General features: G+C 28.6%; 9 protein-coding genes across 9 annotated transcripts; 3 read left to right on the top strand and 6 right to left on the bottom strand.

Annotated features, from left to right (window-relative positions):
- Positions 1-1,357: 1,357 nt before the first annotated feature.
- Positions 1,358-3,012, bottom strand: OCT59_019354 (uncharacterized protein). The gene is made up of 6 exons (XM_025309534.2): positions 2,940-3,012; positions 2,526-2,868; positions 2,255-2,449; positions 2,099-2,166; positions 1,802-2,027; positions 1,358-1,722 (listed from the first exon to the last, which is right to left on the bottom strand). Exons 1-5 carry the CDS (start codon positions 2,951-2,953, stop codon positions 1,823-1,825), a joined length of 825 nt encoding a protein of 274 aa, XP_025169837.2. The 5' UTR covers positions 2,954-3,012; the 3' UTR covers positions 1,358-1,722; positions 1,802-1,822.
- Positions 3,013-3,298: 286 nt separating this feature from the next.
- OCT59_019353 (uncharacterized protein) lies at positions 3,299-7,355 on the top strand (the record flags this gene model as incomplete). Its single annotated transcript, XM_025321080.2, has 16 exons — positions 3,299-3,478; positions 3,564-3,768; positions 3,863-4,031; positions 4,114-4,346; positions 4,423-4,523; positions 4,615-4,792; positions 4,859-4,956; positions 5,034-5,164; positions 5,251-5,364; positions 5,425-5,554; positions 5,628-5,853; positions 5,933-6,068; positions 6,154-6,375; positions 6,448-6,510; positions 6,582-6,776; positions 6,851-7,355. The coding sequence occupies 16 exons, from the start codon at positions 3,299-3,301 to the stop codon at positions 7,215-7,217; spliced, it is 2,748 nt and encodes a 915-aa protein (XP_025169836.1). The 3' UTR covers positions 7,218-7,355.
- A 188-nt stretch (positions 7,356-7,543) lies between these two features.
- OCT59_019352 (uncharacterized protein) lies at positions 7,544-10,802 on the bottom strand. The gene is made up of 2 exons (XM_025321078.2): positions 8,713-10,802; positions 7,544-8,628 (listed from the first exon to the last, which is right to left on the bottom strand). Exons 1-2 carry the CDS (start codon positions 10,747-10,749, stop codon positions 7,741-7,743), a joined length of 2,925 nt encoding a protein of 974 aa, XP_025169834.2. The 5' UTR covers positions 10,750-10,802; the 3' UTR covers positions 7,544-7,740.
- A 1,859-nt stretch (positions 10,803-12,661) lies between these two features.
- OCT59_019351 (uncharacterized protein) lies at positions 12,662-13,658 on the top strand (the record flags this gene model as incomplete). Its single annotated transcript, XM_066135976.1, has 9 exons — positions 12,662-12,694; positions 12,765-12,770; positions 12,851-12,873; positions 12,952-13,034; positions 13,194-13,208; positions 13,260-13,272; positions 13,459-13,472; positions 13,541-13,567; positions 13,651-13,658. The coding sequence occupies 9 exons, from the start codon at positions 12,662-12,664 to the stop codon at positions 13,656-13,658; spliced, it is 222 nt and encodes a 73-aa protein (XP_066005215.1).
- A 1,331-nt stretch (positions 13,659-14,989) lies between these two features.
- Positions 14,990-16,672, bottom strand: OCT59_019350 (uncharacterized protein; the record flags this gene model as incomplete). Its single annotated transcript, XM_066135975.1, has 6 exons — positions 14,990-15,145; positions 15,335-15,379; positions 15,456-16,229; positions 16,320-16,357; positions 16,431-16,553; positions 16,651-16,672. 6 exons carry the CDS (start codon positions 16,670-16,672, stop codon positions 14,990-14,992), a joined length of 1,158 nt encoding a protein of 385 aa, XP_066005214.1.
- Positions 16,673-16,852: 180 nt separating this feature from the next.
- OCT59_019349 (uncharacterized protein) lies at positions 16,853-19,792 on the top strand. Its single transcript, XM_066135974.1, has 4 exons — positions 16,853-16,935; positions 17,258-17,327; positions 17,405-18,572; positions 18,663-19,792. The coding sequence occupies exons 2-4, from the start codon at positions 17,280-17,282 to the stop codon at positions 19,205-19,207; spliced, it is 1,761 nt and encodes a 586-aa protein (XP_066005213.1). The 5' UTR covers positions 16,853-16,935; positions 17,258-17,279; the 3' UTR covers positions 19,208-19,792.
- OCT59_019348 (uncharacterized protein) lies at positions 19,507-21,536 on the bottom strand (the record flags this gene model as incomplete). The annotated part of the gene is made up of 9 exons (XM_066135973.1): positions 19,507-19,873; positions 19,956-20,061; positions 20,129-20,351; positions 20,426-20,481; positions 20,547-20,608; positions 20,683-20,854; positions 20,952-21,062; positions 21,151-21,291; positions 21,372-21,536. The coding sequence occupies 9 exons, from the start codon at positions 21,534-21,536 to the stop codon at positions 19,641-19,643; spliced, it is 1,269 nt and encodes a 422-aa protein (XP_066005212.1). The 3' UTR covers positions 19,507-19,640.
- A 2,048-nt stretch (positions 21,537-23,584) lies between these two features.
- OCT59_019347 (uncharacterized protein) lies at positions 23,585-25,130 on the bottom strand (the record flags this gene model as incomplete). Its single annotated transcript, XM_066135972.1, has 5 exons — positions 23,585-23,656; positions 23,727-23,787; positions 23,852-24,691; positions 24,779-24,852; positions 24,930-25,130. The coding sequence occupies 5 exons, from the start codon at positions 25,128-25,130 to the stop codon at positions 23,585-23,587; spliced, it is 1,248 nt and encodes a 415-aa protein (XP_066005211.1).
- A 270-nt stretch (positions 25,131-25,400) lies between these two features.
- On the bottom strand, positions 25,401-26,659 carry OCT59_019346 (uncharacterized protein; the record flags this gene model as incomplete). The annotated part of the gene is made up of 4 exons (XM_025332599.2): positions 25,401-25,617; positions 25,699-25,930; positions 26,003-26,428; positions 26,506-26,659. The coding sequence occupies 4 exons, from the start codon at positions 26,657-26,659 to the stop codon at positions 25,401-25,403; spliced, it is 1,029 nt and encodes a 342-aa protein (XP_025169826.2).
- Positions 26,660-26,702: the final 43 nt, after the last annotated feature.

Raw genomic sequence — 26,702 nt, 5'->3', positions numbered from 1 at the left:
TTATTGTACCGTAATAATAATGAAACCGGAATTGATTAAAATCCGAAGGTTACACTTTCCGTTAATCTAAGTGATAATGCTTGATTTTTCAGCATAGTAATATTTTTTTATGGGAAAGATATGCCAAAATTAGATGCTTCATTTAAGACTAAATCGATCAATACATTAAATATTTATCTTTTATGCCATTTTATTGATTTTAATATAATTTTACTATTAGGTAATATTTTAGCTAGTAAGACCGAAGTGTATTAAGTCATAGTGGTCGGTATCAATGCATAGAAGGTTCTATATATTGCATTATTTTTCTTTTAAATAACTAATTATTTGTTTCATTAAGCGTCGTATAAAATTGCCACCAATTTATAAAAGAAATATATGAATTACAAGTAAGTGTACTTTATTAAAACTATCCTAATTACTTACTAATCAAGAACATTTTGTTTTAACCATATTTAATCCATAGACGAGTATGGTCACTTGACAAACATCGCATTACAGTAAATGCTCGTGTGAATCTCTAAAATTTTTATAGCCAAATCTTAATGGATTGGTAAATGTGCAATTATCCCGTGCAACTAATTGTACTTGGTTATGTTGGGAATACCTTGGTATTTGGTAGTTGGTATGTTTTATTTTAATCCTAATTATCATTTTCAAGAAGCAAAAAACAGATTCCTTATACTTTACTTTAATTATTTCATTCAAAGATGCAAGAAATACTAGAGAGGTGTCATAAAATGTTTAATTAGGTGTATCGTATTGCGTGAGTCACATGACGCTAAATTGGATTTAATCGCAAAGTAGTCGTGTCACACATTGCCTATACGAAGGTAATATACTCGAAATAACAGGATTACAGGAAAAAATCTTGTGCAATTAGCATTTCTGCCTAAATCCAGGTCGTTTTCTGGAGAGAACTTTCTAAATTACTTTTTCATTATAGCAGCGATAATTGATTATTGCACATAGGACATTCAGAATGTAATTCTTAATATATGTCTTTTTTGTTTACGATTTTACATCTTGAAATCACGTGCGCAGCATATTCACTGCTAATTAAGTAATTAACTATCCGTTTGTTCCTTTTTATCATAAACAACAAAACAACAAACAATTTATCGTTTACAGAAACTTAAAAGTTTTATAATACAAATAGATAAAAAAAAAACGGTTATATTTTATTTTGATGAGGATACCATATCACTGACCAAAGCCAAAGGTACGAAGTATGCTTTGCTTTTGTGCAACAGTTTGCCACCAGCAAACTAAAATTACTAATTCCAAACTCATAATAAAATAATATGATTTAAATATATTTAGAAAATGAATTTTGCTTAAATTAACTTGTAAGTATATGATTCAAATTAATAATGATAATGTAGTTTTTAATATTTTCAATACTTGAAAGTAATAATACATCCTTGATTAATAATTAATACTTTTAATTCATAGTAATTTATTAATGCAGTATTTTTTGGGTTAATATAAAGAGAATATATCTTTTAAATATTGCAAAAATTTTGCTTGCAATTACTAATATACATGAATATGTACAGAACTATTAGTACTACCAGTACGAATTTGATTGTGATTGTTTCAATAAACTAGTTTCAATAATTCAATCCCGTTCTTTGTTGCCTTCCCAGCTTCTTTAACCCTGATATTCATCAAGAATCTGGCCCGTCCGTGGATGATCCACGTTCGACATAATTCTAATCTCTAAAATGTAGTATCGATTAATATAAATAAAAATGTACAATAAATATACTAAATACATAAAAGAATTTATTTAACATACTGAAAATTATTTTACTGAAAACTAATTTGAAAGCGAGTTTGGTCTGGGCAATATGTTATAATCAATGTCATATCCCTGATCATTCTGAGGGGGATGAACCTCTCTATTTATTTGGTCACCATGGTTTGTTGCCCTTCTTCTACGACCTCTACGACCTCCACGACCTCCACGGCTTCTACGGTTGTTGTTTATATTTTGTGTTGAAGTTGTTGCAGGACTTGCAGGACTTAAAAAGAAAAAGAAATATAAATTGAAAACTTCATATCCATCATTAAAATTATATGAATATTTACTTACTCATTCGTTTTATTTCTTTGCATCTCGTTGAATGCTTTTTCTTTCTCATCATCCGAAAATTCAATTTCCTATATTTTACAATTTTATTAATCAACATTGTCACGTATAAAGTGTTTCATAAGAGAAATTTTTTATAATCTATTGTTAATGCAATACCTCCTCATTGACCTCTTCATCAAATGCATTACTTGCATCACACCCTTTATGCTCAGATATCTCCTGAGTAAATACAAATTTTGACAGTTCATCAACACCGAATACCTTTGCATCCCTTACGACTTTCTCCTTGTTAATGTCATTAAAACGAACAACATACATCGGATGTGCCACAGGGCCTATCGTTTCAAATATCTTATAAGCGAAAAATAAATTGATATTAAGAATAACAAAATAAATTCAATTGAAGAATGATCTTTAAAATTTTTACCTCACCAAGAACTTCTTTATCTTCTAATACCAAAACTGTTCCTACATCCAAAATTTTATATTCACCGGTAGCATTAACTTTAATAACTATTTGGTCTTCCACCACATGAAGTATTGAGCCGATTTCTGTTAAATGCATATCAGACGTTATTTCTATCGTAGGTTTGGGGATTGTTATATCAATAATCTCATTTTTCGTCCGTAAAGGTCCTGAGCTTAGGCCCATTTCAACCTCATAAAATGTCTTATCCACGGATATCATAGCTTGCTCAAAGTCATCTACGTCCGCCATTTCTAACTCAGAAACACTAGAATCTTCACTTGAAGAATCAGATTCCGAGCTACTGTGAAAATATTTTATATTACATTAGAACTAAATGTTTAATATAATTTAGTACATATTTTGTGTGTATACCTTGTATCTGTCATTGTTAAAGTCAATTGTGTAATTGAGGTGTAGCAAATGATAATAAGAATTAATAAAAAGCAAGCAGCAACAAAAAAAAAATAAACAGATGAGATCAAAATCACGTGATTGAATTTATTACATAATATAAGATTGGCGTTATTGTGTTACCTGTCAACACATAAATACGTCTTTTGATATTTGAAGTTGACTTATGAATCAATGGTTTATAAATAAATATCTCATAATTGACGAATTAGCCAGTCTTATAATTAAGGTTGACTATTATTATACTATTTTTAACGTTTAAATTATACCCTTGCATAAGTTGTTAAATATATAAATTAAGAAATTACACGTTATTAAACATGTCCGCAGACTTGCGACATTCAATGTCTCCTGATATAAATTTGCATGAAAAAGCGGGCATAAAGCAACAACCTGGAGGTCGACTATCAGCACCCCCCGCAATGGAATTCTTTGACTCTGAATCAAATAAAGTTGATCGATTAGTTTTGAATAAATTTACATTATATGAGACTAAAACAGTAAGCTGTCAATCTTAATTGAATTTTATTGTTTTTTTCGATTGAATGCTAATAAAAGATCAATTCATCCATTTTGACATAAAAGAATTATTATATGGTGGGATCCAATCAAAGTGACAGTAGATTCCGAATATTGAAAATTGATCGATCCACGCCTACAGAACTTACTGTGATTGAGGACGATATTATATATTCTAAACAAGAAATAAATGATATTTTAACGGCCCTTGAAGAAGGAAATAGAGTATCAGGAGGTTTAAACAAAGTTATAACAGCATATGGAATTGTTGGTGAGTTGATAAAGAAGAGTTCTGCCATTGTAACGCATTAACGCAATACTGCAAGAGAACAATCTGAGATAATCTTTTTTATTTGTAATAACAGGATTTATTAAGTTTACCGAGGGATATTATATCTCATTAATTACAAAAAGGAGTGCTGTTGCCTTAATAGGAGGTCATTATATTTATCATATTGATGAAACAGTTCTTAAACCAATTGCCCAAGGAACGAAGCCTGAAAAGAATTCATCTAAGAATTCGGATGAACAAAGGTAACTAAAATTATTTTAAATTTTTATATCTATATTTCATATCAAATCAACTTTTTTAACAAATTCTTTTTTAATTTAACAGATATATAAATATTTTCAATAACGTTGACTTGACGAAAAATTTTTATTTTAGTTATACGTATGATATTACACATACATTACAACACAATATGACACGACCGCCGAGTCGTAGGAATTTTTCTTATAATGAAATGTTTGTTTGGAATTCTTATTTGTTAGAAAATGGATTCAGAAGTCTAAAAAATAATTCTGATTGGATTTTGCCAATTATACATGGATTCGTCGATCAATCGAGTGAGTATATCTGAGTAAACTTTTATTTCTTTAGTTAAAAAGAAAAATTAAATAAACTTTCTTAATTAATGATCAGAAATATCGATTTTCGGACGAAATATTGTCGTGACATTGATTGCGCGAAGATCTCGTTATTTTGCTGGAGCTCGTTTCTTAAAACGTGGTGTTAATGATCAAGTGATTATTTCTATTTAAGTATATAATGCTCTATTTTCATTTACGTATATTTGTTCATCCTTTCATATTTTATTCTTTTTGTGATTATTAGGGTTATGTCGCTAATGACGTTGAAACAGAGCAAATCGTATCAGAGATGAGTACAACTTCATTTCATCGATCCGGGCTCCATGATAATCCGTATTATACTTCGTATGTCCAACACCGTGGATCTATACCATTGTTTTGGTCTCAGGATGTGAACATGGCTCCAAAACCCCCTATAGAAAGTGAGCTTTATTCCTAAAATTATTCAATTAATTTTAAAAATATTAACTTTCTAATTATTATCATAGTAAACTTCCGAGATCCCTTCTTTGCTGCCGCGGCATTGCATTTCGATAATATGTTTAAACGATATGGAGCGCCTATAATTGTCTTGAATTTAATCAAGGTTTTTATAATTGTGGTTTTGTACTTTGTTACTACAAGCAATAATTAAATTTACCAATAGTTTCAATTTTGTTATAGACAAAAGAAAAAACCCCACGTGAGGGGATATTGGGAGATGAATTTTCTGAGACTATGACTTATTTAAGTCAATTCTTGCCAGACAAATGTCTAAAGTATATTGCATGGGATATGTCAAAAGCTAGAAAGGGGTAAATATGTATTTTTTTTTTTTTAATTTTATATATTTATTAATTTTTAATAATAGGTATTATTTACTAATTTATTTTATTCACAGTGATGACGATGTTGTAGACTTGATGGAAGGTTTTGCTGAAGAATATTTAGCCGACACTGGATTTTTCCATAGTGGACCAGAGGCATGGATAAATGTTTTAAAAAGAGAAGAAAAGTACGTATAAACAAGAGAATATATTTAAATTTTTATAATTAATTCTCTTTTTGATTTCAGAGAAGGAAAACCTCAAAAACGAAGAATGTGTCTTCGCCAAAATGGTATTGTAAGGACAAATTGTATTGATTGCCTGGACCGTACAAACGCCGCTCAGTTGATTATTGGAAAATGTGCTTTAGGACATCAAGTACTTTTTGTTTATTTTAATATTCTAAATTTTTAAGTATTTCAATTAAAAACCTTTCACGTTATATTTATAGTTATATGCCTTGGGGATTATCGACAAACCTTGGGTTTCGGTAGATTCTGATGTTGTGAACATGTTAACAGATATGTATCACGATCACGGTGACACAATAGCATTGCAATATGGTGGATCAAATTTGGTTAATACAATTGATTCATATCGTAAAATCAACCAATGGACAAGCCATTCTAGAGATTTGATTGAGAATTTAAGGAGATATTATAACAATGCTTTTGCTGGTATGTTAATTTTGCTATGCTAATTCAGAGAAACCTCGACATTTAACTTAAAATGTTTGTACGGAAATTATTTATGTAGATGCCGAAAAGCAGGATGCGATTAATCTTTTCCTCGGAAATTTTACCCCGGAGAAAGAAAAACCACATTTATGGGAATTGCCAAATGATTTTTATTTACATAATGATGATCCTCGTTTTAAGAGGCAACGTAGAAGGTAAAATATATGTTCCTTTAATACCTTTATTCTTATTTATATTTGTATTTATGTCCAGTTAATTTTACTATTTGTTATGATGAAGTTATATACATTGGTGGACAAAGGACGTTCTTCAGCCAAAAGATGACCAACAACTTGATATCTCAAGATATCAACTTGTTCCACGCATAGCACGTCAATTTGATGATGAGACTGATCCATATACAGGGTATTGGGTAGAATATTATCGTCCACGGTTATTTACTTCATTTGAGAAATTATTTGCCTCAAATATGAATAGCACAACGAAATACATACCTTCGAGGTGATTTATCATATTAATTACTTTCGCTGATATATAATATGGTTATTGATGAGTAATATATATTATTTATAGTGCTGAGCTCGGAACATATGATTATAGCCCATTTGTAGTCCGTACAACTCCACAAGCAGCAAAGTACGTATTCATAAAGTTCATAAAAAATACATTAGCTTGTAGCCAACTTTTATAATTTTGTTTATTAATAGATTGATGAATATTGGTGGTGTTAAAAAGTGGCTTGCGCTACCAAATACTAAACCAAAGGAAATAATTGTTGAAGAAAAAAAGAAAATTGAAGAAAAACCGAAGAAAGAAAAGGATAATCTATCATTAATGGAATCAATAGTATCAAAAAGTTTAAATCCAATTGTATCTTCCAATGAAGCCGAAGAGTACAAACAGTAAGTTTAATTTATCATTGTTTTATAATTAATTTTTTTGGTAATTAAAAACTTTTTCCTTCTTTCATTTATAGATATGTGAATCAGGATAAAAATATGGTTTTAACTTCAACACCAAATGGAGATACAGATCCTTCATTGAAGAGTCATTCGGAATATCACCATTATGCAAATTTTTGTTGTCGTGGCAATCTTCCAAATCCGATAACCGATTTAAAAGTACCAAAAATAGACACCAAAATTTATGATGAATATCTTGAATATCCTAGAAAATATGCTATAATAAAAGCAGCTGGCTCGAGTCAATATGACAGTAGCGGTGTAGCTAAAAGTAGATATCAAGCTTATGAAAGTTGGTTAAAAACTGGTAAATTAGCTGTAAATAATAGTGTTATTAACAATAAAAGTAAAGGAAACGAAAGAGGTGTAAAAAATTTATAGATTAAGAAATAATGAAAAAATTTTTTGTAAACTTAGTTATTATTTATTCTTATTGCATTCGTAATTAATATATTTTTGTTTTCTATTGTATAATAAAGTAGTATATCATATCTAATAAATAAATATTTTAAATTAATAAGAAAAAAATCGATAGGGAAGTTTTTTTTTTTAAATTAATTATATCAGATTATTTAATTAATGGTTATTATATGTTATTATATATAATACAAACTCACATATAGTGAGAGTATATATATTAAATACTTGTTACATGCTTCTCTTGTCACTTGATTTACAGAATTAATATAAACGTGCGTAAAAAAAATAAATTATCCATTATTACAAATGAAAAGTAGATTTAATACGATTTCATTATAAAAATTATTAATCGTTATAATCGTTATATATTTTGTACATATTGAAAGTGAAACGCTATATGAGCAACATTTTCACCATGATCGTTACTAAGTTATTTTATATAGATCTAATACGACTTATAAAAAATGATTAATCGTTATAATCGTTATATATCTTGTACATATTGAAAATAAAATGCTATATGAGCAACATTTTCACCATGATCGTTACCAATTATCTTTCCCCCACCTCCAATAATTCCTGATAACCTAAATTCATTATGATTTCCAAATGGACCAATTCGAATCTCTTCAATTATTTTGCAAGCATTAGGATGATCACCCAGGGTTCCCGTAGTTTTACCATCACTAAAAATAAATTCTATACCACAAAGTAGCCCTCTGCCAAACTTTAAATTTACAGCTATAATGTATTTTGAAAATTCATCCAGATCTGAAATGGCACATTCTCTTCCGCCTTTTCCATCTCCAATTCTTCCGATTCTACCATCTTCGTAAAAAATTTGCATACTATCAATTATTGAACCATTCCTTAATTTAATTTTTGTGATAACACCAGGATCATCTTCAGATATATTATACAATAATTTACTATTATCATCAAAGTTGTGTTGACCGTCGGGAAAAGTGTCAACTCCATATGGTCCGATCCAAAAGCCTCTAATATTAAAAGGTTCACATGATGATTTATTATTGGGAATGAATTTATCTAATGAAAAAATGGGTAAAAACATTTTCATAAGTTCTGCTTTGGCCTCATTTAGCATTCTTAATTTGATAAGGTCAAAGACTCTCGTAAAAATTTGTTCACTAGAAGATTTTGCAATGTAATTCACCGTTTTATTACTAATATTATCTTTAAGTTCGCCATTAGCTCGAAACGAAAAGAGTGATTTTGAGTTTGAATCATTAGATATCAAAGTTTTTGTTGTTATTTGATTCATTCTCCACATAAAGAATTGATCGAAAGAATCCGTAAAATAACTTTGATATTGAGAAATCATTTTTTTTAATTCATCAGTCCCGAAATTTGGCTGAAAAAAGGATAATGTTCTTTTTTTAAAAGAAACATTTTTTTTTAAATACAAAATATTCTGGAATAAGAATTATAACATTACCATTTTTAATTTTATAGATTCTCTTAAGACAGTAAGATGCACAATTGCAAAAGTAATAGCTAAAGGTATCAAATATGTGTTACTCTCATTCTTCAAAAGATCTTGGAAAAATGAATTACAACTTTCGACAAGCCTTGTTATGTGATTAGCTCTTTTATTTTTTTGAATGACCAAATATTCCAGAAGCAATTTTTTAATAGGTTGCAAATTTTTTATCTGATTATCAATTTCATTAATATATTTTTGGCTAATAATAACTTTCACTCTCCCATTAATTTGTGTGAAAATATTTTCTTCAATCATTTTATCATATTCTTCATATTCAAGAAAAAATAAAATGACCAAAGTTGATAATAAAGGAATAGTTAAAAATGCCTTGTTAGTATTCACTTTATCTGCCGATAATTCTTTCTTTTTACTGTAAACTTCCTCAATTACTTTCTCACAAGATTCTAAAATTTTATTTTCCAATTTTTCATTTTCGATTTGAGCATGTAACCAAGCGCGGGCTTTTTCAATTTGAACTATCCATTTTCCTAACACTTTATTGCAGTAGGCTATTGTTATGAATGTGTTCCATACTTTGGTATCGAATTTTCTGACACGTTCATCAATAATATGAATGGAAGATGAAATATTTTCGATTATAGTTATGCCAAGTTTTTCGGTAATTTGGTCGGATATTTTTTTGTATGATCCATCATTATTTTGAGTTTCAATGACTTCTGTGATATCTTTTTCAGTTACAGCTCCTTGAATTTTTTCAACAATCACTTGATCCGCTTTTTCTTTGATCACTTTTTTCACTTTTTTCGTTGCAAGATCAACAACAGCTGTATCGGTTTTTTTAAGTAATTCTTTAATTTTTTCATCACTTCCTAACTCAGTCTTCAAATATTTTTCTGCTTTTGCAACTTTTTCTTTCAATTCTGGTGAAGTGTCAGTAGACGATGTTTTTCTGAGGAAGGATAAGATTATAGCGGTATCGAGTAATTTTTTGTTCTCTGGTGCTTTCGTTCCTTTATTGATGAAATAAGTTTTAATAGATGAAACTAATGATTCATTAGATTCAAAATCAAGCGCCTTAGAAACGGCGTCAGGGAGTTTTAAGGATCCATCTTCTTTTTGGGATGATACTATTTCTTTTGCTTTTTCGGTTGTGGTAGAGGTTTTGACAGTAGCCATGGCATCTTCATTTTCTTTTTTGACCCTTTGTTCAATAATAATCTTTTCCGAAGTAGTTAATAGCTCTTCTACTAATTCTATGTCTTTGAGATCTCCGATAAGGTACTTTTTGGCTTTTTCAGATTGTAATTTATGTTGATCTCGGGATTGAGAAGTAATAGCTAAGTAACGGAGTGACAAGGCTGTTTCCCATACATCTTTTGAGATTTTTTTTAATTTTTCACTAACACCATAAATCTGAATTGATGATTGTATGTTGTCAGAAGAGATATTAATTTGATCGGAAATGGTTTTGTTTAAATTAATAGAACCATCGGCCTTTTGGTTATCAACAATATTTTTGACTGTTTCAAGAGTGTTTATTGATTGAAGGATAGTAAGAGTAGCAGATACATCTTCACTTTTATATTTAAGTACACCTTTGAGTGTAGAAGACCAAAAAGATTCTTTCTTAATATTCTTATTAATAACTTTCTCAATAATTGCTTTCTCACAAGATTCTAAAATCTTATTTTCTAATTTCTCATCACCAATTTGAATATGCAACCAAGCGCAGGCCTTTTCGCTTTGAGCTTTCCATTTTGATTTATGTTTTCCTAACACTATATTGCAGTAGGCTACTGTTATGAATGTGTTCCATACTTTGGTATTAAGTTTTTTGACACGATCATCGGTAATACGAATGGAAGAAGAAATATTTTCAGTTGCAACTATAGCAAGTTCGTCGATAATTTGGCCGGGTAATATATCGAAAGAACCATCGTTGTTTTGAGTTCCAGCAATCTCTTCTTTAGCATGTTTACATTGGAGGATAGATATAAAATCTTTCATTCGTTCATCCCACAAATACATTTTTTTTTTTAAAGAAAAAAAAATTTCTGTTATGGAAATTAGATCGATATCATGTGATATAATCAGCTACAATCACACTAATAGGGCAGTGACATTTATTACGTAATTTGAAAAGCTTTATATTTGCACAAATATATTATTTATTTTGTAATTTATTACATTTTTGTGCTTCGGAGCAAAAGTCTAACTTGCATTATAAATTATTTATAATATAATGTTAAATTGAAATTAATGAATATATTAATCTAGATGACTAAAATTGTAACAATTTTTTTAATCTCTTTTCCTCCTTGTATGTTTGCAAGCTTTGAAGGTGAAAAAGATGATGCCGAAGTGGATTGAGAATTTTCGATTGCGTTGAAGGCGTAACTTTGTGATTTAGTACCTATGAACTTAGCTTAACCAAAAAGAAATGGCGACTTTTTGGCTCAGAGGGAATATTTCTCTGAGAAATATCATTATGTAAGACGCCAAAACTGTATTTGACTCCAGTTGTTTTACCATTGATTGTTTTTCTTCTATAGTAAGTACTGCTGGATCTATATAATAAGCATCTTCAATTAGTTGTAATGCCAATGTATAGAGATAACCGTCATAAATATATCCTTCATAGAACAAACTGGAATAGCGTGTCCTAATATTGCAATATAAACAAGTTAATATCAATAAATATCACACGAAAAAAAGATTCATACCTTGACATTTCTTTAAAGTTGAGTATATATTCGCTTCAACCCTTAACGTTTCTTCCTTTCTTTTTCTTTATCCGCATCACAGGTTTTCCAAGTAACAGCTCGGCCATGATATTTGCCAGAGAAAACTTTTCCAAAAGTCCCATTCATCTATAGTTGTGTCGTTTGGAAGATACGCAAATCCTCAGTGATGTTACTGATGTAATATTAAGGTTATACACGTACAATTAACTTTGGTATGCTGAGGATCTTTCACAGTAAACCAAGTTCTACCCATTCAATCAAAAGTAATGGATCCTCATTATCATCATTTTTATGTCTTTTTAACAATTGTTTTGCCCAGTTAGGCCATATCAATTGGATTTTCTGTTTAACACGAATTTTTATTGAGAAAAGAGAGGGAAGGGGGCCAAAATAATTTTCAAATTTTTTAAAATTATTAACTATCAAATTTTGAAAATATGAGGGGAGAGGAGTAAAAAACAAAAAAAATAAAGGCCTATAACATGAGTTATAAAAGAGTTTTTTTATTGTATCTATAAGTACTTACATGAATGGTAGCACAAACTCCGCTATCAACTTTTTTTGCCATGGCTCTTCTAAACTGTTCAACCAGCTGAATGAACTGAAATAAAGATAAATGTGTAGTAAAGTTTTCAAACTAGTGAGATAGGCTGAACTGATAAATAGTTTTCAAACAAGTGAGACACGCTTAACCTACTTTGTAAATACTTCTGTTTCATAAAATCAAAATTTTTGAGGGAAAATTAAAAATTGATGATTTTCCTTTTTTAATGCTTATATAAACTTAGAATTTTTGAGAGGGGAATTTTGTTAAACAGAAAATCAATTTAGTTCAGCCTTATGGAGAATGTCTACAGAGGTTTTACTAAAGTTCTCTAAATTTTTATCTATCAAGGCAATTATTTTAGTTCTAAACTAACAAAAGAATATGCTTAAAAATAACAAAACTAACCTTTTGAGGTTTTATCGAATAATTTCTTTATGTTTAAAATATTTTTTGGCATGGTAGAAAATTTGTGAAAAAAAATGCTAAGTTTATTTCTTTTCGTCAGATAAATGATTTATTGACTATCCATACTGCGGATAGTAAATTGTCCAATCACTGAATTGTAACACGAGGAACCGGTTCAGTCGTTACGCGAAAGCCAATCATCAGTATTTAATTACTTTTAACAGGTAGCGTAATTTTTAAATCAATGAAATACATTTTAACTCCGAAAATTAATACTGTTTTATGTGTTGAATATATTATTTTTATCCTTCTTTCAAATCAGAGCAACAAAGATAAAAAAAAGGAAGAATAGGGTATGTGATATTTTTCTTGCAATTATTAAGCCATATTGTGTATATTATATTATATTATTAAATAACAAATATTATTACAGCATCTAATTTTCAATGAGTCTAAGTATATGCTATATAATTAATATGCAACATCTATTAATTAGACCATTACTAATCATATAAAACACTAAGATTTATCAAGCATATTACGGGAAACCCAAACAGTCCCTCCACTACCTCCAGACATGCAAGAACTCAATGAACCGTCTGACTCAAGTTTCATTGGTACTAAATCTGATTCGTATCTGACACAATTTTCAACCATCCTCCTTATTTCTGATTGCTTTTGATAATATTTTTCGTGAGAAAGCATTTCATCTCCCGTCAATTTGTAAACGTCTTCAGCTTTGATAGTTCCGCTAATAACTTTATTTACAAATTCAGAGTTTCTCTTGTCTCGTAGATTCCAAAGCTTACTTCTACAACACGTTTTATATTTAACATCATAAGGACTTGATCCAGTGTTAGTAAAAATACTTTCTTCGATCTTCTTAGCAAGTTCTGCCATATTAAGTCGTGTTATCTCGTTGTCTCTTTCATTACACGCATCCAGCAATGATTGATAAAATAATTTTAAACCTAAAATGAATTTTATAAAGTTAGATTAAAATAACAAACAACTAATAAATAATTATAAATTATTTTACAGTTATCCCGGATACCGTTTCCGGTATATAAGTATTTAATGGGAAGATCCGGTCCTGTAATTGTCAATGCTGGCTGACAGTCAGCAACAGTACTTGTTGATTTTCTAACAGGTTTGAAGTAAATCTCTTGCTTTACTTGTTTTTTTGATATCCTGCGTGGCATGGTTAAAATATAGAAATTTTGCGGATTTTAGAACTTTAGTGTTTTTTGAGAGAATAAAGGAAGCACTTATGCAAAGAAATGATCAATAGAGAATGAAAAGTGTTGAATTTCGTCGTAATCATTTTTTCAGAATTTGGATTCTTTTTATGGGGTTTTTTTCCATGCTCGCAAAAGTTTATTAATAATAGAGATGTAATGAATTGTTATAAATGTATTAATAAAAGTTTATTTTTCGTGTCATTATATAAAAGCAAGCTTTAAGCTTATTCATTAAGAAATTGATGATCAGTACACTAATAGAACTACAGTAGTCTCAATTATAAAAAAGCGCGTAAACCGTTTATTGTGTATTATAATTGGATATAAAAAATTTCTAAATAGATAAATATAAAGAATTAAACTAATTCAATATTAAAAACTCCTTTGCTGACAAATAAAAAAAACATCACAAAGTTTTTACACTACTGCTGAAAATATTATGTTTGAAAATATTGAAAAAGTGAATGGATCTTTCGGGCACTTATGTACCGTAGGGATTACCAATCTAAATAAATCAAATAAACCAACAAAAACAAAAAAGGATCAAAACTACAAATATACTCTTCCATCCGAGAACAAACAAACATCTCCTGTCCAATGTTGAAGACAAAAGGGCAAAAGTCTCGCAATTAGTAAACTGATATGTAACACGTGATACGAGTTAATAATGTGCAAACTACTACATAACTCGATTTTTCTATTACATAAATTACAATATTGAACACCGAGAAATATATCATTCGGTATATCAAAGTTCATTTTATTTTTGAGCATTACGTATTTACTACAGTAGACTTGATAAAAAAATGTTAAAAAATAAAATTAAAATATACATCTTTGGTCGTGATTTATTTGATTAATTAATATTCTATGTCACGTGTGTCACGTGAATGTTACAAGTTGGCGTATTACCTATGTCTATGTATTACCTAGGGGATAGATAAATAAACGGGGGGGACAACTCGTGGTTACACAAATATATGGATCACGGATTGAACTGAAGCCATATATAAATTACTATAGTTTACTATAGATGTGCGAAAAATCTGAAAATCCCAATGGTCTTATTTTAATAAAAAAGTGATAATTACGATATGATACAATCACACCATGACGGCACATTGCGAAGCTATACATGATGTGAATTTTATCGCCTTCGCGTTTCTAGTTCTTAAGATATTTAGCATCAGCTACTTTAAGTACCTCAAAATTATATAAAATTTTATTATATACTTGAAAATAATACACAATAAAGGAAGTAAACACTATTTTTAAATGTTTTAGATAAAAATATTTATAATTTTTTTATTAAGATCTTGTAAAAAAAAAGTTTAATTTTCTAACTTTCTATTATCAAGTGGTAAAAACATATAAAAACTAAGAACAAAGCAACCAGTGGTCATATTTGGATAAAAAAACTTCGCTTGTATAGAGCTAGCACGCACAACCTTAACTCTTAACATCAGCTGCTCTTCTATGTATGTGTGCTGAGAAAAATAAAAAAAACTAAAAATTTTGCGAAATTTAATATGGATTTTTTTTTGTGTAACCAATTTTATGTGACTTCAGTTCTGTCTTGTGATCATAAATATGTGTAACCCTGAGTTGTCCCCCCGTTTATTTATCTATCCCCTAGGTATTACGTGAGGTATGCACACGTGATAGTGATAATATACATGCACACGTGAAGTATTTTCATTATTCTTCTTTATGATAGGCTGCTAAAATATTTTTAAATTGTGTATCACAAGCGTTAAACCAATTAACATCCTCTTGGGAAGCAAAAGGTAAAATTACCTTTATCAATTCCTGAGAATGTAAAGAAATATCATTAACTTTTGATTCTATAGCCATTGAATCTTGAGGAGGATACAAACTTGTTCCCAATTCATCTGCAGCATCGGAAATCAATTTACATAAATCCATATATTGATCAAGTGTCTGATTAATCTTTGTTAATGATCTATTTCCATCAGTTTCTTCTTTTTCATTTGATGAATTATATGTTGGTAAATCCAAAGGTACTATATATCTTTTCAACGTTTTGTTGAAAAGTCTCTTCACCAAATCAAATAATTTTAAAGATAATTCAACAATTTCTTTTTCTTTCGTTGATAATGTTACATTAATAGATTCGCCAAATATCTCATCCCAACCATCGTCTTCATCTCCCTGATTATCCTCTTGATCTAATAATTTTTTGATTTCTAAAATAGCATCCTTCAATAATTCTAACCTTTCTTCCCATTTAGTTATAACAGCTTGTTTATTACTTTTTGGTAAATTATTAAATCGATCACACGCTTCCCATACAACTCCAGTCGAAATAAGATACCCTTTTGATGTTATAATACTTGGATCTACAGGTTCATCCAAAAATGAGTTTGCTAATGCTGCTGAATCGAAAAGAATTTCTTCTGTTGTTGATTTTATTATTTGAATTAAAGTTTTCCCCGTTGATATTGGTATTGATTCAATATATCCACTTATACGAAATAATGTTTCTCCCATAGCTTCAATTGTTGGTATAGCTGATATTGGTATGCACGGAGGTTTGCAAGCAATTGTTACCTTTAAAAAAAAAGTTTTTTAAATTAATTTTCCTATTAAAATAAAAATGAAATAAAAATGTAACAGAATCATTGCTATATTTTCTTTCACCTTTGTTGCATTATCTGCAAGAATTATTCCTAATTTACCTAAAAATCAAAAGTAAATAGAAAAAAATCAGCAATTTAATTTCAATGCATAAAAAGGGCGGAATTAACATACCAAGATCGTTTACAATAGCTTCACCATCAACATTTTCATGGCTTTGTAATGTTTTAGGACTATTAGTCTCTTTTAAATATCCAACTAACATATCAACTAACGCACGTAATTTTGCCTGAACATCTTTGTCATTAAACATAAATTACAAAATAATTATTTGAGAAGGAAAGATTTTTTAACCTGACTAGGCTGAATTTTGTTTATATAACATTTTACATACCAGAATTACTTGGAGTTGACATATTAAATACAGTGTATTAGATGTAAAAAAAAAAAGCCAAAATACGCGTTATGTCATGTAAAGGCGTCGAATTTTTGTGCTTTGTGACACAGAGCTATAAAATATAAATTCGGCATAAAGTTGGCGGAAATTTTCGATTAGCTGAATATAAAGTGGGACCTTTTTTTTTACGCAAAAAATTGTGGTTAAAAAAAAAGATAACTTTCTTTCATTTACTACGTATTATACACCTGTATTCATTTTTTTTTGAACCTTGATTTTGAGGTAATCTCGTGGTATTTTTAAAAGTTTTTTTTTCTTTATTATTGCATAAATATGACGGTCTATTATAATACTTTTAAAAAAAAAAACTTTTTTAATAAATACTGCGGCTAAAACAGTATTTCTCTAAAGGTTCGTTTCAATTACGAAATGGATTTTTATTATTACTTAAATTAAGGTTTAAACTTTCAAAGTAATATTTAAACTAATTAATTTTTTACCCCCTTTTTTCGTTATTTTCGTCATGTTATTATTTGTCCTAGTTTTTATTTTTTTTTTCTAATTTTTAACATATAAACCATATATATATGACTTCACAAATAAGCCCCAATAGGGAAAACGAAACCATGTTTGCCCGTGAGGAGACAATTATCCTCAACGTTGGAGGAGTAAAGGTTTGATTTTATAATAATATTTATTTATTTTGATTAATTTGATCTAAATTACAACAAAATCGATGTTTTAATTTTAGTACGAGACATATCCTTCAACATTGACCGCATTTCCCGACACTTTACTTGGCACAATGTTTCAAGAACGAAATAGAGAAATGTTGCATCCAAAAAATGGTAATGAATATTTTATTGATAGAAATGGGTATGCATTTCGATATATTCTTGAATTTTATCGAAATGGAAAAATATTGTGGAGCGATCGAGCAGAGAAAAATCTTGTAGCAGTGACTCGTGAAGAACTTGACCAAGAAATTGATTATTTCCAATTACCAATTAAAGATGCTGCTGTTACTTCAGGAGAACTTACAGTAGCTTCTAAAGTTGATGCGTTTGTAGCAGCTCTTAAAAAAGTTGTTCATATAGCTATAAATCAACTTCAAACTGAAATTCAAATGGCTATAACTGATTTTGGAACCATTGAAGAATTAGAGTGGTATCCAGCACAAGGTCAAAGTGAGATAATAGCAGACATTATGAAACCATTTAATATGGTTGGTTTTGTTATATTACGACATTTTGGAGATGCAATAGAAAGACATATTAAATCAGAAATTCCAGAATTTTCATGGAGATGTGAATTTTATAATTGTAAACCAAGAAGAGGATATGGTGCATTAATGTCCCCGTATCAATCACATAATCACAGTTTCTTAAATAATTCGTTTAATAATATGGGATTTAATGGTGGCATAAGCAGGATGTCACAGCCAAATATGATGACTTTTCAACATATAATAAATGCAAACAATAATACATCCACAGTTTCATCGTGGCCTACATTTAATCAAAATAATAACCAACAAAACAATTTAAATAACGTTGCACATGATGTAAATGGCATCACTAGATTATTTGGTAATAACACTAATGGGTTTAATTCTAATAGTATAAGCCAAGCGGTTGGAGGTCAAGGAACTAATTTTGGCGTTTCTCAAACGCCACTTGGATTTGGTGCTAATCAAGCGGACGGTAATGTACAAACATTTGGAGGAAGTCAAACAAATGTTGTAAATGGTCCAAACTTCAACGGGGATCGAACATCAGTTAACGGACAACAATTTGGAGGAAATTCGACAAATGTGAATGGACAAGCGCCTGGTCCTCCCCCGTTTAGTGGAAATCAAGCAACAGGAGATGGACCAGCTGTTAACGGACCATTCGTTGGTGGAGGAAATCAAGCAACAGGTAATGGAACTCAGTTTGGCACCAATCGACTATCAGGAAATAGTTCTTCGCTTACTTCACCATTTGGCGATGGTGGAAATCATTCAATAGGTAGTGGACCATTCGGAAGTGGAACAAACAATCATTTTGGACAATATGGTTCAACTTTCAATGTTAATCAAACAAACAACAATGCAAATGGACAATTTGGTAGCAATCAAAATGTTGGTTTTGGTTACGGTACTACACCATTTATTAATCAATCACAAGGATATGGGTCACATACAATAACTGGATATGCAGGAGGTTCATCCAATTTTTTTAATGGAATTCCTTTAGGAGTAACATTTAGGACAAACAATAATTCTGTTACATCTAATCAACCATCATCTATGCAAGGTCATCCCTACTCGACAGCTCATTCCAGTCCTTTTGGTGGAAGTAATCATACGGTAACATCCTATAATGGCGGCGGACAAACATATGTACCACTTCATTCAGGTTATCATGCTTTTGTTCCAACGGCAACTCACGATAGTGATACACCTTCAATGTTTTATCGTCGAGCAGAAGGCAGGGCTCTGAAATTGGTAATCAGGTTAGATTATGATTATTCAGTGGCAAACATATTGTCAAATACTTGTCTTTCTAAATGATTCAGTCATATGTTATATATATTATATATATATATTTTGGTCTATGACGGTAAGTTTAAAATACAATACAAATTATTATTTTTTGATGTATGTAATTAGTAAAAAAAAAAAATTAATTCACAAAATTTCCAAGATAATATTTATTTAATCCTAATATCACCCGTTCACTTCAGAAAATAAGATTCATGTTTCATAACTTCTTATTTTTTCAAGGAGGAAAAAATTTTATAATCATATGCAAAAATTATATAGAAAAGTAATTTGCATGTATATATATAATATGGAAGAAAAAGTACTTTATCAATCATTATAGTTTAATAGCTCTTTATTTTACTGTTTTAATAATATGAGAGACGAAAAGGAGGGAAAAATAATTAAGATTTTGTGCATCGTTTTTGAATTTTCTGTACATTGGCAAAATTTTTAAAAAAAATTATTTTTTTAATGATTCAAATCCATATGGAATTTGATCAAAATTTTTAGGATTAATAGCTAATACTTTATAAATTCTTCCCATTGTTAAAGGGTCAACCAATCTTTTATAAGAATTAAATAAAATTTTATGTTGTTCAATAGAAGTTGTTTGATCAAGTAACATTGATAATCTTGTCGTTATTCCCATTGAGTGTAAGAATTTCGATTGTGTTACCGGTCCAAATGTATTAACTATATAAAGTAAATATGGTTTGGTAAGATATTTCACTAATTTCAGGGGAAAAAAAAATGCTTTTGTTATATCATAATATACCTTTTCCTTGAGTCGACTCTTTTAAATAAGAAAAATTTATGTCAGCACTTAAGTCTGAGTGTCCCGGCAAACTTAAAGAATGAACAAATTTATGATCTCTAATAGCCTATATTGAATGAAATATTTCTATCATATTATTTATTATGATAAACTTGGTTAAATATCATACATACTCTTAATGTATTGTCTTGTACATAATCTTGACCATAATCAATAATTAAAGCGGCACCACCAAATTTTGAGATTTGATTCGAAATTTTTTGAGTAATATTCCAAGAGTCCGAAGATATTTCTATACAATCCCCAATATTAAATTTTGTATATTGTGGTGATGATGTTAATGTTATAGATTCTTTTGTGGAATCTGGTGAAAGAATTAAACGGAAATGATATGGGCTATAAAATAATAAAATTTTTATAAATAAATTAATATAACGATAATGTATTCAAAAGAAATATTAAAAAATTACCTATCAATTGAAGTATCAATATCAACCATATATTCTCTCCATCCCTTATCTGTAAGCTAAATTAAAATGTAAATAAATATCAATAATCAAAGTTTGAAACTTTATATTAAAAATATACTACCTTAAATCTATGAATAGGTAAGGCATCAAAAAATTCATGAGCAACAATCAAAGACCATCCGTCTAAAATTTATTTTTCTAATTTTTAAATCTTATATATATATATATTTGTAAAAAAAACAAATTATATTTTTTACCTAATATATCATTGATCGTATTATGCCAATAAAACTTATAGTTCGTGCTTTCAGTATTATTTTCACGAAATTCATTTAATCTTTTAAATTGTAATTTGCTTAATTCGGGACTAATTTCAATTAAATGTATACCATTTAATGTATTATAAAAATCTGGAAAATTTGACATCACCTATTTAAAAATTTAAAAAAATCGTTATAAATTATTAAATTCGTAAAAATAAAATTATTTTATAAAAAGAATAAATTTAAATTTAAATAATCTTTACACGAAGCATATCTTCCATTAATGTCCCTCTACCTGGTCCCAATTCAATTAATTGCGTTTTTTGTGGCTTTCCTTGACTTTCCCATTGTGATATCAACCATATTCCAATCAACTACATAAATAATAAAATAAAAATATTAAAATAAAGTGTAAGTGTTATAAGTTTTTATTAATTTTTTTTTTTTTTATAATTAATTTACCTCACCAAACATTTGACTAATTTCGGGCGAAGTAATAAAATCACCTTTAGCACCAAATACATCACCTTTCATATAATATCCACTATTTGGATTTGTTGATACATGTTTCATATATGTAGCTATTGATATAGGTCCTTTTTCCTATAGTAAAATTTTTTAAAAATATCTTTTAACAAAAGAATAATTTATAGAATAAAAACTATGGTGTCATAAATATGTACAGATATTAAATTCTTTAATTGTTGAGCAAGTGGTGTTAATTCTTCTTTTTGTATTTGTGTTGTTGAATAAAAATATTTATTGGAGTATAATGTCTTTTTTAAATTACTTTTTAAAAGTTTTTTTAAAATGAAACCATATCTAGAATTAATAAATAATCTTGACATTTTAAAAAAAAAAATTGAATTTTTAATTTTTTTTTTTATAAAGATTAATTTTGGTCAATTTGATTGGTTGTACAAATCTCAAACTCCTCTAGGATCGCTCCGCGAACTGGGAATTGTTAGGATTATTAACGTTTACAATCACTGAAATAAGAGTGCATACAGTACATTGCCAATAATGCCATTTAATCACCGACATTTAATTCGTTTTCAAAATGATTTAAATGATTTGAAGAATTGATTTAAATAGTATTGATGATAATTTAAAGAGATTTTTCAATCGTTGGTTATTTACATGTTAATTTTAAGATTGATAAAGTTACAAGCATGAAATATTTTTTCAAGTTAACAAGGTTATAATGACTTGGTAAAATGTTTAAATGCTCTTGAATTTTTGTTACTCATCTTATTTGTGAAGTATGATAATTGTCAATTAACACTGGATGCACTAGTGCTTCGATCCGTTTCTGTCTCATCCGGATGAATCCGGATGAATCCGGATTTTTTTTTATCCGGATATCCGGATTTTGACCCGGATTTTGATCCGGATGGAAAATATCCGGTTTGAACCGGAATCCGGATGAGTTTTCATATATATTTACTATATTCGCGCAATATATCGCCATCCAGTAATCGTAGAAAGACGATTAATGGCTCATTGGAATCGTCGCATCGAGAGCATTCGAATGGTACTAAAATGAGCTTTCTAGCTTCGATAGATGATGAGATAATTTTTAAAATATTTACATGAATAACTCGCCATCTATTGATGCTAGAAAGGTTATTTTGGTACCATTCGAAAGCTCTCTATGAGTGGATTCTAATGATCCATTAATCATTTTTTTACGATCACTGGATAGCGAGTTATTGCGCGAAAACAGTTCTGACTAATTAGAAAAGAACTGTAAAATAGTTTTTTTTTAAATGTAAAATATATTTAAATGTTCTTTATTTTATTAACTTTAAAAATGTAAAAAATACACCTTTTTCAATTCAAATATGAAGATAAAAAAAAATTTTTAAAAATAAAAAATTTTGCTAAATTGTTAGAGTATTTAAAAAAAAAATTACAAAATAAAAAAATTAATTTTTACTATTCTTCTGATTCAAATTCAGGCAAAAATTCCTCTATAAAGTCTTCTTTTTCCACATCTAAGTCTGGAGGAAATACATTAATATATTCCATAGTTTGCATATTACACTTTGGAAAAGAAATTCATTAGATCCTGATTTATTAGGAAAAATGATATTTTTAAAGTTGTAATTCCGGCCGGCGTTATGAATTCTGGCCAGAATTATTGCCGATCAGTTGTAAATCCAATCCGGATTCCGGTTTCTATCCGGATTATTTGACCCGGATTAGAATCCGGATTGATCCGGATAAAATCCGGGTCCTTTTTTTGTGTAACCCGGATGACGGTTTTCATCCGGATCGAAGCACTAGGATGCACACAGCACACTAAAGATCTCAATATAGTCATTTTATAATAATCGAACAATATTATAAAAAATATATGCGCGAAAATCAAATATTCCGTGTAAAATTATAGTACAAGAAAATTGCGATACGATCTAGCATTTTCCGATACCTCTCGCAATCTTTGGATGTTCTTCTAAGGCTAAAAAGCTATGCAAAGCAAAGTTGTTAAGAAAATTTGAAAAAAAAGTGCAGCTGCAAAAGACTAAGTTTGTAAGTTTGTCTCAAAAGTTAATGTTATAATCCATATAAATATTAAAATTTTATTCATCTTAAAACTGTTCTTGCAGAATGTTTGCAATCATTATGTGTAATCTCATTCATAATTGTCAAAAAAATTATTTTAATATTCCTAAAAATAACTCGATATTCTTCAAAAATCTAATGCCTAAAGTTAATTCATATTGTCTTTTTAGCAAAATTTGTTAACATATTTTTACTTCCACAAGTGAATTAAAATAAGCTATAATATATATACATTATATACATAAAATATAAATGTAGCAAAACCAGAATATATGACACATACTCCCTTCTATATCATCTATATCGAAAAATTCGAAATTTTCCTATTTTATTGTCCGGTTAGATTCTTATAATTAAGACTGCCTTTAAAGACAATGCGTTTTTCATAATACTGAATTATCTATTATTAAATGTATAGAATGTTATGTTTATTACCAAAAAATCATTATAATAAATGTTTTATTACTTACACTTTGTGGACATAATTTATTGACTTCCGTACTAAGATGAACTGATGTGAAACCACCTCTCCTAAAAAAAAATTTATCGTTAAATTTATTTTGATTTCTTTCTTGTATCATTTTCATTAGCTTACCATGAAATATAAATCCAAAGTACATTCGGTAGTTTATCATGAGGTTCAATAGCAACAACTTCTTTGACATAAGGATCCCAATTTTCATCAATATTACGTATAATACTTTTCATTCCTTTATCATCATAAAGAATTTCCTTTTCGTAAACACGATTATTACTTATTGGTTTTCTTGGCCCAAGTTTAACTTTTGAACATTTCGACTTTGAACCTTTGTTAGAAATTTGTTCATCCTCTTCCAGATCATCTTGTGGCAACAGTGCTTTATCATCATTTTCAACATTTTCATCATCTATTTCCATGGTATCTTTGAGTGTTACATCGCTATCGGAAGAGGATTCACTTTCAGAAGAAGAAATATCATCAACATCCTTAATGGAGTTTCGAACATTTACATCACAAACGTCACGTGCAATTTCACGATCCTCATTTTTATTAGTGGACAAAGAATCATTAACATTTTTATTTTGCATTTTGGGTTGAGGTGATACTTCCTTTTCAATTATTTTATCTTTCTTTTGAATTGAATTTGATTTCATAGAATCTTCATTTCTGTATTTAACAAGAGAATAATCATTAGTCGTTGAAATTGGTTTAGACAAAGAATTAGTAACATGATTGGAGATTCCATTCGATTGACGAAAAATAGTGAGAGATGACGATTTCTTCTTGTTGAAAGATGCTCGTCTTTTAAATTGACTTTTAACTTGAAGTCCATTCGTTTTCCCATTAGTAGAAGGTTTAGGATAAGAGGTTACACATCTTTTATAACCATTAGATGATGAAGAACTTGCGGTTGATTTATTACGCCAGTATGCTTCCAAAAGGTCTGTTGCGTAACTGATAAAAAAAAAATTCTCAATTTATATATATATATATTTTTTTTTTAAAAAAAAAAAAAGTTTAAAAAAAATTCTTTATATTTACATATTTTCCTCATCTTCCCACGAATTTTCGGAATCCGGATAGTCTTTCCACTTCAAGAAATACTGAAAACGTCCCTAATATTAAAAAAATATATTATATAAAATAATAATAATAAACTCTTTAATTTTTTTATTTTTTTTTAAATATTTACATCTGGTCTATTTTTATGAGAAAGAATCTTTTCAACAACGTATTCATCATCTTCATAATCCTCATTTTCACTTATGGAATTATAAGAGGAAGAAGAGGATTGACCCAAAGGATGAGAACGAAACTTTTTCTTTTGATCAGTAAGATCTCTATAAGGAATTGGATATTGACCTTTAACTATTGGTACTTTTGGAGTAGCCATTAAGTAAGAATATAAGTGATATTGAAAATAGAAAAGTTAAGGAAGAAGTGAGAAAAAATTTTTTAACAAAATGAGATAATAATATTTATTTTATACATTTTAATTACACGTCATACGATGTATTTTATGGAATTGAGAAATAATTTTAATGAAGTGATTAATAATTATATATCAATTTAATTTTTTCTGTTTTTGCAAATTTATAAAGTTTAGATACGTCATTATGTGAATTACGCAGCATAAGTAAAATGGCGTAATAATATATAATTATTATACAGAAATTAGAAGAAATAAAGCAGTAATTCTTAAAATAAAAATTGAAAGAATGATTGACCACAAGAAGATAAATAACAATTTCCAAGTAGGAGTATAAGGTAATACAATATTTTTGAAATTGGAAATATTTGTTGTATAATGAGTATCTAAGTAAATATAAAAAGTATACATCAAGAATGAGACAGCATGTGATAACATAAATATCATGTCTCTATAATAAATAAAGTGATTATTAATTAATCAAATTAATCAAATTTTAAAAAATTTCAAAATATCATATTTAAATAATTACCCAGTAGGATGAACAAATAGAGTAGCGATGGTTCCAAACATATGTACGAAAGCGGCAATAGGTAATAAAATAATTTGATTTGTAAATTTACTAAATTTAGTATTTGAGTTAAATTCTTCTTGTGGATCATTCCCTTCCGGAAATTGTGAAGAATCTTGATTTTTTATATACAAATAAGTACGAATATAGATTCTCAAGAATATAATTACAAGAGCAAAATCCAACATCAAATCTTTTAAGAATATAAGAAAGAAAAAGATCAGCGTAAAGTATTTCAGATATGTTTTATATGTTTTTCTCTTACCTTGCATTTTGAACCAAATAGCATCTAAAGGCCATTTAAGTGTAATGGTTAATAAATTAACTAAAATGATATATTTCATACAGATAAAAAATATAAAAAATTTAAATTGACCAAATGTTAAGTAAAGAATAATTATCAACTCAAGTAAACTATGAAATGAATCAAATGAAGACCAAAGTTTTCCTGGGTATAAAATTTGTAACGCTAAATCAGAAATAAATGTAAACAATGAAAAATATGCGAGAATTTTATTAAAAAATTTAGTAGAAAGAGTTGAAGAATGATTATAATCAGGATGATCAGGAAATATGAAGTAAGAAATGTAAACTTTTGGTATCGATTTATTATGTGTAAATATTAATGATGCTAGAGTTGAACAGAAAATTATGATAATTAGATATCCAAACCATGCTATAGAAGCTTCACCTAAATGAATTATTATTATTAGATATATAAATCGGACAAAAGTATCACCGCAGAAAAATATTAAATTCTTAACCTACTTTTTTCTATTTCATACCATATTGGAAATCCTGTTAATTTTGAAGTTTCTTGAGATGTTGAAAATCTAAAGGATTTAAAAGTATATAATAATCCTATTAAACAAATTATTGTTATTGAAAATATAATGACGCGTTGTCCTTTCTTCATATTCATTTTTAAAAGATTTTTTTCGAAAAAAAAGAATTCGACATTTATA

The sequence above is a fragment of the Rhizophagus irregularis genome, chromosome 28 (assembly GCF_026210795.1).
Source record: "Rhizophagus irregularis chromosome 28, complete sequence".
Taxonomy (NCBI): Eukaryota; Fungi; Glomeromycota; class Glomeromycetes; order Glomerales; family Glomeraceae; genus Rhizophagus; species Rhizophagus irregularis.
Note: the sequence above shows the minus strand (reverse complement) of the source record. Positions and strands in the feature narration are given on the sequence as shown.

Coding starts and splice junctions, on each gene's coding strand:
- OCT59_019354 (XM_025309534.2), bottom strand. Junction 2,167..2,254: donor ATGAAGAGGTCAATGAGGAG/GTATTGCATTAA, acceptor TGTAAAATATAG/GAAATTGAATTTTCGGATGA. Junction 2,028..2,098: donor CAAAGAAATAAAACGAATGA/GTAAGTAAATAT, acceptor TTTCTTTTTAAG/TCCTGCAAGTCCTGCAACAA.
- OCT59_019352 (XM_025321078.2), bottom strand. CDS start 10,749: ATGTATTTGTGGGATGAACGAATGAAAGATTTTATATCTATCCTCCAA. Junction 8,629..8,712: donor AATCTATAAAATTAAAAATG/GTAATGTTATAA, acceptor TCCTTTTTTCAG/CCAAATTTCGGGACTGATGA.
- OCT59_019349 (XM_066135974.1), top strand. CDS start 17,280: ATGTTTGCCCGTGAGGAGACAATTATCCTCAACGTTGGAGGAGTAAAG. Junction 17,328..17,404: donor TCAACGTTGGAGGAGTAAAG/GTTTGATTTTAT, acceptor TTTTAATTTTAG/TACGAGACATATCCTTCAAC. Junction 18,573..18,662: donor TGGAGGAAATCAAGCAACAG/GTAATGGAACTC, acceptor ATCATTCAATAG/GTAGTGGACCATTCGGAAGT.